The sequence below is a fragment of the Corvus moneduloides genome, chromosome 2 (genome assembly GCF_009650955.1).
Source record: "Corvus moneduloides isolate bCorMon1 chromosome 2, bCorMon1.pri, whole genome shotgun sequence".
Lineage (NCBI taxonomy): Eukaryota > Metazoa > Chordata > Aves > Passeriformes > Corvidae > Corvus > Corvus moneduloides.
Genome location: NC_045477.1, coordinates 20,021,912 through 20,037,919, shown reverse-complemented (window position 1 = coordinate 20,037,919; position 16,008 = coordinate 20,021,912). Strand labels below are relative to the sequence as shown.

Sequence of the window (16,008 nt, the reverse complement as noted above, 5' to 3'; positions counted from 1 at the left end):
TTACAAATGTTCTTTCTATCCCAGATTTGGATTTGCAGCTTACTCCTAGTGGAGAAGTCACAAAACAGATTGGAGAGGCCCTGCCTGTGTCATGCACGATTTCTTCCAGTAGAAATGCAACTGTGTTTTGGATAAAGGTCAGTAATTAATCTATTTCACACTTCATCTGAGTGTTCACCCCTTCATATTACTGCTGCTACTTCAGTGTTTTGGGAGGAAGGAAGGAAGGAAGTTGTTCGTTGGGCTTTTTAAAGAATGTTGTTAAAATGAGTCTTATGCATATGCTTAAAATGAGATCTTATTCACTCACATTGATGACTGAAAATCAGTTACTATAATTATCAGCTCAGCTTTCAAATAGAGAGAATTAAGGCATATTGTAACACAAATACAACTTTCTCGAAATTGTCTATGCAAGGCCTTTTGAGAATAAGGTTCCTCTAAGAAAAAAAGCCCATTTGGAGGAATTTTGGTGCATTTTCTCAGAGGTGAGCTTGGTCTTTGTTCTGATAAACATAGCAAAAAGGGCAAGGGTTGAGAGGTCAGATAGTGAAAAATGCAGCTATTGAAGAAGGTGGCTTTACACCAAACCTGTAGTGCTGGAAACTTACAGTAAGGATGCCTAATGGTTGTTTATGAGCATATGTCGATCTCGTAAGCTTGGCCTAGAGGAGAGTTGCTTGTGTCTCAAACATGTTTTGTCACTTGTGGTCTTGGCCAACCCACTAGAAAAGCTCAGAGCTAATAACTGATCCCATTTATGCCCTTGATTTAAAAGCAATATTGTTCAGGAAGAAAGGAGATGGCTTCTATAAATCTCCATCAGTTTCTACTTTACATGCTGGATATTCAAATGCTAGTTATTAATGGGGAAACAGCTTGAAAGTGTGGCTTTAATTTTCCAAAGCATGTGAAAACTCCCGTTGATAGTAGTCACATCTGTCATCAAGGGGTTAATGTATTGTGAGTCTATCTCTGTCACTTCTAACTCCTGACTTTATCAGGACAATACCAGAATGCAAACAAGTCCATCATTTTCAAGTCTTCAGTATCAAGATGCTGGAAACTATGTCTGTGAAACGACCCTCCAGGAGGTGGAAGGATTGAGGAAAAGACAGACACTTAAACTTATTGTGGAAGGTAAGAGAGCAGAAAGTTATGATTATTATTGTTCTTTTTAAATCAAATGGTTAACTGCAACATTGTTCTTGTAGGAAAACCTCAAATCAAAATGACCAAGAAAACCAACACAAATAAAATGTCTAAAACAATTATCTGCCATGTGGAAGGTTTCCCCAAACCAGCAGTGCAGTGGACAGTTACAGGCAGTGGAAGCATCCTAAATAAAGCAAGTATCTTTCTTATTACTTTATTCACCAAAAACTAGTGTATAGGAAGTGCAAATTAAAGTCAAGGAACATTTTTCAGATAGTGAGATTGAAGAAAAGTCTTTTTCATTTATCTAAGAGAAGGTTAAGTGGTAGCTGTAGCTACATGGTACTTACATGGATTATTTTTTATGATAAAGCCTTTTTAAATAGAACAGGTGAAGGCAAAGGAGATCCACTGGCTACAAGCTGAAGCTGGAAGGAAAAAGAAAAGGTTACAAATGAAATATGCATTTTTTAAATGAAGGTACTTAGTCGTTTTATCTGGGTAATGTGCTGATTTCACCATTGCATAAAGAATTTGCAAATAACGATGGAATTGTAGAACTTACATTAGAAAGCAAATGGGTACTTGATGTAGGCATTAGCTGAGTGAAGTGTAATGAAATTTGGCATGTGTGAATCAGAAGTTACATTCAGTATAATTCCTTATGGGCTTTGCAGCTTTTATCCTAATATTTATAGTTGTTTTTGTATGGTTATACCTGTTGTTTCTCACATTATGCCCGCATCCTTGGGGATAAATAAGAAGAACTCCTACATAGCAGGCAAAATACCTGGAAAATATGCAAACTGAAGTATTTTTATATGGATTACCAAATCCCATGCAGAGTATTGCCACATTTTGCCTTAGCAGGAAAAATAAATGAGACCTCTCTACAGTCAGTGGATGGAAGTACAATGTACAGTGCTCCTGTAGATTCCATTACATTTCATCAGGTTCTGCTTTAAGCCTACAGAAATTATGTGTAGCTGTCAAAATTTGTCCATTTACTTGTAGGTATAGGACAGCAATTGTCTTGAAGCTACACAAATGATTGGAAATAATTTTCTCCGGGTGTTGCATTAATCCAAGAATAATGTACAGCAAATTTAAGGAACAACACATCACTATTACAGTGCAGATACTGTAGGTGCTACTAAATACACGGAGCTTGCCAAAATAATGCTTAATGTGGAAACAGTTTGGAAAGCTGGAAACTGGAAAACTTAGAGCAATTCTTTTCCTTATAATGACATAAATGAAAAACAGCAAGATGGAAAAAATAACACCTTAGAAGTCTGAAATTTCCTTTAAGAATTTTGTCATTTGGAATATTTTTTAAATAGTTGAAAGAAAAGCAAATACAGAATGTTGTTAACTTTTTCAGAATAAACCTTTATTATCATTAGTCTTACAGTGTGCACTATGCCATCTATAACTGGATATTTTGTCCGGCTTTTTCTTTCAAATATTTGCATTGCCATTTAATAAAAAATGTATTTCTATTGCTGTTGTTTGGAGAACTGAAATAATAGTTGAAAGTTGTTTCCCTCTGAACATTTTCAGTGTGTAACACAATTAATGAGTGTACTGTTCTTTGTGTTTTTAAAGGATACTAATCTTCATTTTTCACCTTTTCAGACAGAGGAGACAAAATATGTTAATGGGAAATTTTCCAGTAAAATTGTAATTGCTCCTGAGGAAAATGTAACTTTAACTTGCATTGCAGAAAATGAGCTAGAAAGGACTGTGACCTCCATGAACGTCTCTGCTAGTGAGTGTCCTCTAAAGATCATTTCTTTAAAGTTACAGTTTCTCATAAAGTACCCATACATCACACTCAAATGAAGAGTAGGTCTGCATAGTAATGTTGATACTAAGATATTTAACCTTTTTGTCTTAAGTCAAGCAATTGTAAATCCACTCTGGATCAGTAGTACATAAAATTTATTGATTGCTTTCTACATGAGGTCACTTAGTCTTCATGACTTTCTTGGCTAGATACCTCTATTTAGAAAAGTAAACAATATTACAAAATAATAGTACAACACAATAGCACAAAAAACTGCAAAGTAATACTTTATTTACAAGACAGAGGTCTTTATTTATTACTAAATTGACAATATCCCTTAGTCCCTAAATTCCAGTTTATTATTACTGGTATGACTTGACTCACAACAGAAATCAGCCATACTGGGCTTTAATCACATCATGACGAAAAGTAGTGAGAAGCTTTGGAAGGCTAGCACAGAAATACTCAGAAATATTTCTGACTTTAATATTATACAGTTTTAGAGTAAAATTCTTCTAAGGGATATATTATAGTTACAAAGGAAAGACTTCTGTTTAAAGATGGGATTAAATATCTTGTTTGGCAAACACTGTTCCAGTTTCTGTCACTGGTGTAAATAGGCAATTAAAGGTGGTGTTCAGGTCAAATATGTGTTGTCTCTAATTTAATTTTAACATTTTTCATTTCAGTAAATATTCCAGAATACGATGAGCCAGAGGATAGGAGTGGTACGTATGGTTTTCTCTCTGTAACCCTTGCTTTTGATTGTCTCGGTTCAAGACCTGTGTAGAGCACTGCACAAGTTCCTTAAAGTCCCTTAAAGCTGGACTTGATTTGAAATAGTTAGTGCTGTGATTGACTAAGATGTGACTTTCTTGAAGCTTAAAAACACGTTTAAAGAGCAATGCCTAGTTTGGTTTTTTTTTTCCATTTCTAGTCCCTTTTCTTGTTTCTGGTGAAAATTCTTTAGAAATGTTGTAATGCTTTACTTTATCGTAGGTCATCTCATTAACTTTTCTTCTTTGCTTCAGATGACAATAGTGAAAAGGTTAATGACCAGGCAAAGCTAATAGTGGGAATTGTGGTCGGTCTTCTGCTGGTTGCTCTGATTGCAGGTGTTGTCTACTGGCTCTATGTGAAGAAATCAAAGTAAGAATTTTTGAAAAACTTTATACTAAACTGGAAAAAGAACAATGATAAGCAGAGATGTATGTTTACCTGTTTTCCTTCCTCTACAGCATTCCAGTGGTCTAAAGTGGGGAAAAGCTGTTACAGTAGGTGCACTTGGTAGAGAAAGGAAACTTGGTACCCCTGGCTTGTCCTAATGCTGAACAGGACTCATGTCCTAGAGGTGGGGTTCAAAGATTTTCATAGATCAGAGTTGTAATGAGGTCCTTTTCCCTGACAGCCAAGTCTGTGCTGACTCTTGCATTTAAATATAGTACTTAATTGTGGAACTTGTGTGGAAGTCTGTGTGGTTGTACTGGTGCTAGAAACTGCCTTCATTTAGAAATTGGCTGGCTTGTTTCCTTTAAAATGGAATAACATACAGAATAAGGCTCAGCCATCTCAGGGAAAAGAGAGATTTGTTTTGTTCACCTATACTTTAAGATTTCTGAAATAAAATTGGTAAACATAGAGCTTCTGTTGCTGAAAAATCTAGAAGCTCTCATCCCAATCCAGGTTTTAGCCATCACAGGCATAGAATAGCATTTTTCAGTGAGGCCTGCTTGCTTTCAAGTTTCTTCCTTGTCACAGAGGCTCACTTCTGAATATAAATGGGAGGGTCCCAAGAAGTGACCATGTTACTCTGTCCTTTTGAAGTTGGCTTGCTCCATTTGGTCTTATCCCTATACCTTTGTCTCCAGGGAGAACCAAAGGCAGTCAGAAACAGGCTTTCTTTCTGACAGCTCTTACAGCTGCTTCTTAGCACAGGAGGTTGTGGTTGTGCATAACACGCACTGACAAGGACAGGTGTAAAAGCAGTCTTAAAGTTCACTTGGTTTTTGTATGATCTTTCACTAAAATTGAATCAAATGAAATCTAAAATATACCAGTGGGATTTTACTATGAACAAATGTGTTTTCACTGATGTGCAAGTGCAACAAGGAATTCCCCATCTGCTAGGAAATGCTCTTTTTTTTAATTTTTTTTGGATAATACATAAAAATTTTAGTTCAACCATAACGGATTAGGTTTTTGAAATTTTTCAAATACAGAGTTGTTATAAATTACCCAAGCACAGAACCACACTCAGATATTAAAGAGGATTTTTTTGGTTTTTTTCCAAAGCTTATGCTTCTTGTGGTAAAAAATTAAAAGTAACAACATAGTGCTCTTCCTCCCACACTTTGCTACTGTTGCAGTAATGTCTAAGATAACTTTGTCATTCCTTTTTGAATGTGTGAATGTAGAATCATGAAACCGTGGTACACTGGTTTGGGTTTCTTTGGATGAGGTGGTTTGATTATAACAAGGGCAGAGAAGGTAAAATATATTTTCTTGCACCATTGAGTAGTGTGGGGAGAGCTGACAGGAATCATAGAATATAGCATGAGATGAATTTATGAATTACAGCAATTTTTTCTGCTTCAAAGATAGAATATAGCATATTCTAAATTGACAACACTCATTTTTCTCATGCTCAACTTCTCTTCCTAAAGCTTAGAGGAAAAATTAGAGCTAGAATTAATTAGACAGGTTCACTGGAAACAAAAATACCTTTATAGTTTAATTATAGTCTCTGTATTTGACATGTGGTTGCTAGCTTCAAAACCCCTTAATTGATGTATCATCATTGACAATCTCCTGTTCTCTGTACATGTTTAAATTGATCTGTTGTTATCTTCCCTGCTTTCTGCACACCATACTTGCAGGAGCAAGCAGAATGTCAGTACCTATTCTGACAAAGTTTTCATTATGAATCATAGCCTAGAAATCAAAGCAGGCCTTGCAAAAAGCACCTTACACCTTTAGGCACAACTCCATCCAGGCCAGCAGGTAGTAGTTACTTTTTGAACCCACCCTTGACCAGTAACTCACCTAATCTCTATCCCCAAAGTGACGCCAAAGGAAAGTCTGAGAACGCAGCAGCACAGAACTTTCCAAGTCTGCCGAGGCAAGAAAAACGTTAATTTTTTTTTGTTATTGGTGTTGTGGTTTGTATAATCTTCTATTGTCTTGTCATCCACACTAAGTAGGAATTATACTTGTAGCCTTGGAATATATTCCCAATAAATCACTTGTACAGTTACTCACTGCCTCAGCTCCACTTGATGGAAAAGCTGATTATTGCCACATATTCTTTTCAGTGTGAATATTATCCCATAAATCAGAGACTCATCTGTATTCCACGTCCTGCAACCAGCCTCCTTTTGAATAAAGAGTTGAGGCTACCTACTCCAGCATGCCTTGTTTCTCCTTCATCTGAGCAGAAGGCCAAACACTTGTTTTCTTCAGATTTCTCCTTTTTCCAAAAAGGATATTGTAAACTAATATGCACTGAACAGAATATAACTCAGCACTTCAGAATTTTTCTAAAATTTTTGTGTCAGACGTCAGTTGAGAGATTCCAGGACACCCATGTTCGGTAAATGCTTCATATATGAAATTTTCACCTTGCCAGAAACAGCTGAGGACATAGAAGGAATTAAAGATTCAGAAAGGAAATAGTGCACCCTGTACCCTGCTCTCTAGTCATGAAAGTTTGCACGTAGATTGGACCCTGGCCCCATTTTTGTCCCTGGAGTTTGGAGGTGCCCAAATCTCAAGTCACAAGGCTAGATAAAGGTTAAAATGGTTCAACATCCAGTGAAGGAAACTTCAAATGGACCAGCTGAATCACAGCAGCAGTCTTAAAATTGTTCACACTCAGAGCACATCAAACTCTTGAAGTGTTTCTTAGGTCACAGTGATGACAAAGGTTACTGGCATCTCTGAAACTGAACATTTGAAGCATAAAAATTCTGCTTTTCTGATACTTTATAGCAAACAAGCATATGAGTCCACACATGGTGGGCCAAAAAAGTAGGAAAGTCACTATGTTTTCAACAAGACTCAGCATTTGTGTTGGTTTTCACTCAGTTCCCTTCCAAAGAAAAGACATAGTTACAAACATCTCTGAAAGTGTCAGTTCATTACAAAAAACTAATATAAAAGTGACACAAATTAAAAACAGTCATCCATTTCCTGATGATTGGAATATTTTTCTAGGATCTCTGTGTTTTTTCCTACTTTTGAAAACAATCGAAGAAAGTGGAAGGCAAGGTTGGAGTAAGTAAGGAGGTTGCAGCTAGTCCAGATTGGGATGTATAAAACCATTAGCTCCTAGAAAATCTTCTGCAACAGTGCAGTTGAGTGTAGTTTTAATGAAATTCATGGCTCCTGCTTCAACCCCCAGAACTACACAGATGTGCATTATCTTACCTGTCATTATCACAAGATTGAGTAACAAGGACAAACAGCACTGCATACTTTCTTCCTTAAATAGTGTTGAGGGTGAGGCCTAGACTTGCGAGATTAAAAGAAATCAGAAATTAAAACCCTACTGCAATTTTTGGGTCACCTATATGTAGTCTGTATTTACACTACAGCAGGAAAAACAGTTATCATGGAAAATGGTCTTCATATTACAAACAATGCTATGAGCATCGTTCAGTATCTGAACATGAAAATAGTGGCCCCTCAGTACATACACGCCAAAGAATGCTAAAAACCTCACTTTGGTGCTACTTACAGACAGATTTTGATTAGGATTCCCTGGGGATAATTGTTTTCCTGAAGAGCAAGCATAGATAAATATTAAATATGAGTCATAATTTTAGCAAGAGCTCAAAATGATCCATGATTTACAAATTAATTTAAAGAAAAAAGAAAAGAGTTGAGCGAGTAAACTCATATTTATACAACCAACTTCTCACTCTTCAGAACAACAGCATACAAAAGTGTGGGCTTTTTTTGTGGAGCTGCAGATAATGACAATGTGTAAGAGTGCTCCAGGCCTGGGCAAAGTGGGCTGTCTTCCCTTTTGGGCAAATCCTTGGGAATACTTCTATCTGTTCAGACTCCATTGCCCACCTGCTCAGACATTATCAGGAGGTCACTCTTGAGTTGAAAATGGAGCAAGCTGACAAGAGTCAACGCATAAAAAATGTAAGGAACAAGTGTTGTTGAATGTTAAGCTGAAAAGGACCATTTGTCCTGTGCCTGAAGTCACCCCAGGAAGTGATGGAACCTGTGTTTTGAGACATTTCTGTTACAAACCCAAGCCACGTCTGTCAAGCCCTGGGGATTGGTGCCATGCCAGGGGTGGCTGTGCCTCTGCTGTTGGCAGGGCACTGCCACTGGATCACACTGCTGCAACTCTGCAAAATAACTCCTGTGTCTCTCAATGACACTATTTGGATAGCACTAAAAAAGGCAGCAGCATTGTTTGTGCTGAGGTGGTGAATCTGCCTAGATAATGGTATTTGGGGAACAAAAAAACCAGGTCAGCAGGATCACCAAACCACCATAAATAAACAGCTGCATTTCAGTCTCAGGCACTGAGAATTGAAATCCATCTGATTGCCAGACATGAAAAACTGCTGCTGCTCTCATTTCAAGCAGGTGGTTTGTAACATCCTCCAAAAGAGTTTTGGAGCACCTGCCTCTTTCAAAGTCAGTGTTGCTCTTTGAGTGTCCCATTTTTGCCCATTGTGTCTTTAGGAAAATAAAGGTGACATTCAGTTTCACTGTATGCAGAACTAAAATAGATTACTTTCAAAATCAAAACCTGATCGCGTTGGAGAATATCCTGACATTAGTCATTGAATACTTTTAACCTAATCGAAGACCAGACAGATCCCTGTGCTGTAACTGTCAGGTCCTATGAGATTCAGTCTGCTTTGGGCACTGTAAAACTCTTGATAAGAGGCCAAAAGAAAAGGATCCCAGTGAGCCATGCCCATGATCTATCCAGTCTCCGAGAGCAGACATTAGCAGTTATATGAGGACAGATGTGCATGATACTGCTTTCTCACATCCAACTCATTTCAGCTCAGGTAATTGCCTGAGTCCAGACTCTTTCAGCTTTTAATCTCTTTCCCTATTGTCTCCTATTTTGTGGGACTTATTTATGGAAAAGACTCATTAGCCACATGACAAGCCAAATTATGTGCTCAACCTAAACCAAACATGGTTTTAATTTAAATTTAAAATTTTTTTAATTTTCAAGGGATTTTTTTTTTGGAGGGGTTGTTTCCTTTTTGTTAGGATTAAAGAGATTTGTGAAAGGTTATTAAGCTCACAGAAGGTCAGTCTCTACCAAAGCACTGAATTTTCTTCTTCATTGCATCTCCCATCCTTTCCTTTTATGCATGCCATGTGTTTCAGGTTTTGAATACCAGAAAAAAATAGAATGTTACTGCCCAATGGAAATTTACCGCTGTAGAACAAGTTACTTTGTAATACTATCTCAGCACTTTTAAAATTAAATTTGCCTGTAATAAAGAAGAGCTCAGATCTTTGCAGTAAATGGGTTTTCAGGATGACACCTTCCTGTCAGTCACACAAATATAACAGAGGCACCCTAAACTGATAGGAAAAGGTAAATGCTGCTTTAAAATGTTAAAACTTATAGCACCTCAGGAAATAACTGCCTCTAAAACCAAAAAGATTTTAGAGTGGTCCCTTTCAGTGTAGCCTGTGGGATTTGGGATCCAGAATCCCATGCTCCCCTGGCACTCCACCTCCACGCTGTGTTCCCCAGCCCGGAGAGCAGCATTTCAGCAGCACTCCCCGAGGGGGGGGGTCAGGTGCATTGGCACCCCCGCAGGAGCTCTTCAGAGACAAAGACTAAACGGTGCTGTCTCAGTAGCGCTGCTCCCAGGGTATTCCAGCTCAGGGCACACACGGCAGGCAGCCACTGCTCCCGGCCTTTGCTCAGATGGAGGATGTGCACAGGAGCGCTCCACTAGCGCTAGCTCTGCCCGGTGCTTCGGGAGGTGCGTACCTGCATGGTGTCAGCGTGCCATGTCACACTATCTCCCTAACCTGTGTCTTCATTGTATTTTGCAAGTCAGCGTCACTCCGGGTCTTTACCCTGCAGCAAGGGTGAGCATATGCATCAATCTGTCACAACAGACCTCGCTTTTCTGTAGGGGAAACAAATTATCTGTAGAGAAAATGCAGCTACGATAATCTGCTTTGACACAAGGGATTTACTTCGTCCCACTCAAACACATTTGCCCATTTACATTTTCAAAATTGGGACCTTCAAAATGTTATCACAGCACTGCAGGAATCTTTCACCTTGGCAGACAGTGAGGCTTCTCACAGATTAAATGAATGGCATAGTGGTTTTATTGTGCTAAGCTAAACTAAGCACTTAACTCATTAATTCATCACCACTACTTGCATTAAGGAAGACCTGCTATTTTTAATGAAGCATACCTCTTTTTTTTCCCCCCCTCAAACATTTACACAATCTCATCTTTACCCAAAGCTTGTCAGTCATAGCTAGCACAGACCTAGAAGCTAGAGTGGGATTTTTTCTCAGTGTTGCCAGAATTTTCATTAGTTTCTTCACGTTTAAAGAGCTTCCGTTTGGCACGGGCTCTGAAAGTCATTTACTACGAGTACACAAAAGATTGCTGTGTTGATCAAGATATCTCAGCCATGCTCGGAACGTTTTAGTACGCCTTAAAGCAGACTCGTGTTTATTGAAACAAGCTGCACAATTACTTTCTCAAGAAACATGGATCTCCACAACTGGTTTAACCTTACTAAATGTCTGCTAGCTCAGACTAATTCTGAATTCCTCAGGAGGTAAATCAAACACACAGAGCCCTGCTGCAATACTTCTTGTGGTACTCACAGCAGTGGGGATCTGGTGTCACTGGCCTATTTACAGACATATGCAAACCTGTTGCTCTGCTCAGAACAGAACTGTCAAAATTTTCTGTTTACTGTGAGGGGAGGAGGCAGTGTCATGAATATGAGGATGGAACAAAATGCTGTAGACATGCAAAAATGCCCTTCCTTTACATTATAGGACAGCATCAAAACATGTAGACAAAGATCTTGGAAATATAGAAGAGAACAAAAAACTAGAGGAAAACAATCATAAATCTGAAACTTAAGAGAAAATGTGTCAATCATCATTCCAGGTAAGTGCTTCATGTTACAGCATTAACATCTCTTTGTCCACCATTTCTCTCTGGTGATTAAAGCTGTAGCTTGGGCTGGTGTTCACCTTCCAGAGGTGAGGCAGTAGGGTCGTTTTGTGGTGTAGTTTTAGAACAGACAGACTCAAGCTTTTGGCTAGGTAAGAATTCAGAACTGCACACAAAAATATAAAAAGAAGCCTGACATTCAGATGGGACTTAATATTTGGCTTTTAATGTATGTGCTCAAGGAAATGAAAATATAAATTTGTATAATGTATCACTGTGGTACATATGTGTATGTAGGGTTCAGAAGGTTTCAAGGTATGACTTGAAATGTTTACAGGAATTTCTTCCCTTACTGAAAGCAACAGTTTCCAAGTCCTTGGTCACTTTTTTCATCATTAATGCAAAGGTCATGAAACTTCCTTTAGAACAAAACAATTCTCTTAGTCTAGATTTCACACACCTGTTCTGTGATCAGTTCTATCCTGGAGAGAGACACTGTCCATTACATTAGTAACAGGTTTGAAAGTTTCCCCTGCTGGGATCCGTATGAAGTAAACTGTTTACAAATGATCTGGCAGATCCCCAAGTTCTGCTGGGAATTACAGGAGCACTGCAAAGCACCAAGAGCACCACCCTGTGCTCACACATATATACACCACTGCTGCACCTCTCCTCTTAGTACCCAAAGGAGGGGGTTAGACCATTTTTCTGGCCAATTTAGGCCATTTAAAATTAACACTGTGATAACACAAGAGTCTGAAAACCAGCTAACCATAGAGAGGTTTGTTGAGTTTGTCATCAACTGTTCTTAAAAATGAGAGTAGTACATATCGAGGGGTGTTTGCATTGTAAGCTCCTCCACAGGAAACCTGTAGACAGCCCTGATTTTCAGTGATCTTAAGCAAATAGCACTGGATACTTTCTTGAGGTAAAACGGGGTTAAAGCATTTGGAATTATATAGAATTATGGTATTTCATGTTTACATAACAAGGTTTCTTATTTCAATGAATGCAACTCTCATTATTAATGTCAATATGTCAGTATTGTCTGAAATTTTCAAATAGCAGTCACAAGTTTTTCACTAAATATTCAGAATTCATTGGCTTATATAGAGCAATTACATGGTATATAAAGAGATGCAGCATTGCTGTAGGCACTTTACCAGCAATATCAGTGTTTTACTAGTTTGGAAAAGGGAGTTGGGAATACCAAAATTATGGCCTAGGAAGGATTTAAAGGTGGAAAACGAGTCAATTTGGATGTTGAAAAGCTTGCAGCGTAAATACAATGTGTGCCTTCAGTGCAATCTTTTACTCTGTATTCCTTCAGAACAGTAGATCTACACAAATGAAATGGACATAAATCCATTACTTACCAGATAAATTTGCAATATTGTTCCCAGTACGTCCAGTAACAGTGATTCTTGTCATGAAAGAAAGTGTTTGCATCACTGAGCTGCAGAAGAAAGTACTATTCATGTATCTGTTTATTTGAAGTTTACATACAGAGTAGTCATGATGGGTAACATTTTAAAATGTTTAACTGGCTTTTATCTTTCATATTTTCAGAGAATACATATAGACCAATTGAAGCATGAACGTGGATTGTATTTAAACATATACAAAGAAGTGACAGCTATTCATGGTTCAAGTATTAAGCAGATCATACTACCAGGTTTTCAAAGGATTTTAGACACAATTATCTCAAGCTAAAAAAACCCCACAAACTAATTTTGGCAACAGCCATGATAATAGGTCACCATGTTGTGTTCTGTTTGAAATATTTTTTTGTAAATGTCTGCACTGAAGATTTCTTTTTGTTTGCCTTTATGTAAATTTTTTACGTAGCTATTTTTATACACTGTAAGGCTTTGTTCTGGGAGTTGCTGTTAATCTGATGTATAGTGTAATGGTTTTATTTCAATTGTTTTTATGACACCCTTCGAGCAGGTACATGTCTAATTCTGGTTGTTATCAGTGAAGCCTCTGCTTTGTAGCAAGTACCTAGAGTGTAAGATTGTCTTAAAGGAAAATGTCAAACTCCTTTTTCATTCTTTGAAATCGTGGTAAAGCAGAAGGGGGACAGCTGTGACAAGAATGAACTAAATTGTTAATGAAAAGGAACATTTAAAAAACCGTGCAAAGCTAAACAGACTAGAAAGGGAATAAAGAGTTTCCCTGAAGAAGTCTGGGTATTGAGCAAGGAACACTATGAAAAATTCCTAGCCTACATACAGCTGGTGGCTAATAAATCCTTTTCTTCTAGAGCAAGACACGCATTTTATTGATGGTTATCGGTCGTCTTTCATGTTAGCATTAGGATAAGGAACTGGAATTCTGGATTAATTTTGATTCCTTTATGTTATTCGCTGCCTTAAAGTACTGTACCTTTTCTTCATTTCAGAGAGATACCAGTCAGAATTGGAAACTTTTTTTAAAACGTGGTCATATCAAAGCTGCATTTTCCCCACAAAAATAGAATATATATATATATTTTTTGTGTGTTTTTGTTAACTATGCTACAGATATTGAATGCACCTTGAGATAATTTTAGTGTTTTTAACTGGTACCTAATTTACCAAACAGTACATATAATTGTAACAATGAAATGTCTATGTATCTTTAGTTACATTCAAGTTTGTAACTTTATAAACATGTTTTTTGCTTGAGGGAATTTTTAGAATGGTACTTGATAAGAAAAGGTTTTAGGGTGAATGGCCAATAGAAAGTTGTACTTAAGGGAGATAAGTTTCATCTTATCTGGAAAGTTAGTTTCTGGAAGAAAGTAGCTGGCAACTTTGATAGAGAGGAACAGTAGAATAAGCAGAACATCAGGTTTCCATTTACAAATATCCAGGGAAAAAGTAAGTTTTTATAGACTGGTAGGCAAAAATAAATAAATAAATAAAAGATAAAGATGGACGTTAGGAAATGTATTTTGCCACTTTTGCATTATTTAGGGGGAAGAAAACACTGTTACTTGTAAATTTGTAAAATGTTAAATGTCTGGGCAGTAGTGACTGATGTCTTAATAAAAGCTTCCTGTAGTGCATTGGCATGGATTAAATACATAAGATGTCCTATAAACTCTATGCTGTATAAAATATTAGAGGGAAATCCTGTTATATGCCTCTAAACTTTAATTTGTTACTGTTTTACTTGGCAAAAAAAAATTATAATCTTGGTCAATATTTAAACCAAAGTAAAATGGGGGAAAAACCAAAGTAATTTGTTTTGCATGGCTAAGCCATTCTGTTATCTCTGTAAATATTGTGATTTTTTTTCTTTTTAGAATTTTGTTAAAAAAATTCTAAAATTTTTAAACACCTGTTTTTCCAAAATAAAACGTGAACACACAAAAAAGTTACTTTATATATAAATATATCTTTTTCTTTTGGTGCAAGAACACTGCCAAGCGATACACGTTTTTTAAAAGAAAAAACAAATTCAGTGGGCATGACTCTGAACGGGAAAAGTTGTACCAGAGTCCTGTGAAGGAGTGTGCATCTATCACCTCTCTTTGTTTATAACACTACAAATGGTTCTTAAATACAGAGAGGAATCTTCCAAAGATAGGGAAAACTCCAAAGGGAAAGCATAGGGAAGGGCTGAAAATTTTCATACCGCTGTCAGGGGAATATAGGGCAAAGGAGAAGAAAAAAAAGTCCTTCAACTTTCACAGCTACAGAAAAAGGAATATAAACAACTCCTCGCCTTTGGGATTCTGCTTGATCTCCTATGCACTTTAAATCGTCAGTCCGAGGAGCTGGGTTTTTCACTGCTCCAAGTTCACTATAGGCAAGTCTCAAGAACCAAGAGTGCAAAAGAATTAATGTTTCTATCCATGCCTAAACAACAATAAAACTGAAGTATTGTCTTCACTGGCTTGTGTGAAATCTCAGTTTACAAGAACACGTGTGAGCCCAAGGGAAAGCGCTTACCCAGAGTAAGCTGCTGCTGCTGCTGCCGCCTCTGGTCCTGCGAACACAGCCCCGTAGAGTCTGGCTGGCAGGAAAAGTCATGGGATGCTCATTGTGGGTTTGTGGAGCTTCTCCTGGCCCACAGCACCTGGGGAGCACAAGCACTTGCTCAGAGGAAAGCACAAGCTGGCACACAAAGCCTTGCCAGAGTTCATCATGCAGGTCTCTGCTTGTGACCTGGACAAATAATTACCCCAGCAGTGAAGTTGGGGGGGGCCTGATCAAATCTGAGTGAGAACACCACAAGAGTTCAACCTCAGTTTACTACACACAGGAAGAAAAACCTCTGCTCACAAGTGGTTTAAAAGCATGATAAGGGGCAGCAGGGGACAGTCCATCCTCTTGCTTTACAGGCAGGAAATAATGTAATTAATGATGCCTGTTCATGGCTGCGCAGGAAACTGCCACTGAGCTTGGAACAAACCAGTGGGTTTGACTGCATGCTGCAAAGGCAGTATCCTGCAAAGAAACCCCATGGGCTTCCCAAGCAACTCTGGGAGTCCTCTGAAGCAGTAAGATCAAAGCTATAGCTGTGCTGCAGTGGATATGTGCCACAGAAATGTGATAATGGTGCGGCCGCAAGGTGAGGCCTTCTGGAAAGAAAGAAAAACACGTGCTTGGGGTCAACACTATAAAAGGCAAAGCATCAGGGACATTTTGTACTTGTTCTGAGTACTGCAGACCAGCCTCTGCTTTAGGGCTTTACTGCACCTACAGCTACTGTGCTGCTGGGGCCAGCAGCCAGTCAGAGCCTGAGCAGGGGACAATGCTGACCCGACTGCTGGCCAGGGAACCAAACCATCCACACCTCATTGTCTGGATATTTTCCAGGACTTGCCAGCATCAACCCAGATGGTTTAGGCAATATGTTACACCTCTTCCTGGACACAGGGTTTTCATCCTGTCATGTTTTGGAAAACATACACAAAGA

The 16,008-nt window shown here is 38.2% G+C and overlaps 1 protein-coding gene across 2 annotated transcripts in view; it reads left to right on the top strand.

The window, feature by feature from the left end:
* Nucleotides 1–14,978, top strand: part of ALCAM (activated leukocyte cell adhesion molecule) — a 118,480-nt gene extending 103,502 nt beyond the window's left edge. The window contains exons 9-17 of one of the 2 annotated variants that reach the window (XM_032098367.1): nucleotides 25–137; nucleotides 1,005–1,140; nucleotides 1,215–1,348; nucleotides 2,794–2,926; nucleotides 3,634–3,672; nucleotides 3,976–4,093; nucleotides 6,006–6,062; nucleotides 10,977–11,091; nucleotides 12,667–14,978. In XM_032098367.1, the coding sequence (XP_031954258.1) occupies nucleotides 25–137; nucleotides 1,005–1,140; nucleotides 1,215–1,348; nucleotides 2,794–2,926; nucleotides 3,634–3,672; nucleotides 3,976–4,093; nucleotides 6,006–6,062; nucleotides 10,977–11,064 (818 nt within the window). In that variant the 3' untranslated portion in view covers nucleotides 11,065–11,091; nucleotides 12,667–14,978. The remainder of the gene's footprint in view (nucleotides 1–24; nucleotides 138–1,004; nucleotides 1,141–1,214; nucleotides 1,349–2,793; nucleotides 2,927–3,633; nucleotides 3,673–3,975; nucleotides 4,094–6,005; nucleotides 6,063–10,976; nucleotides 11,092–12,666) is intronic. The other variant, XM_032098368.1, reaches the window with a different exon arrangement.
* Nucleotides 14,979–16,008: the final 1,030 nt, after the last annotated feature.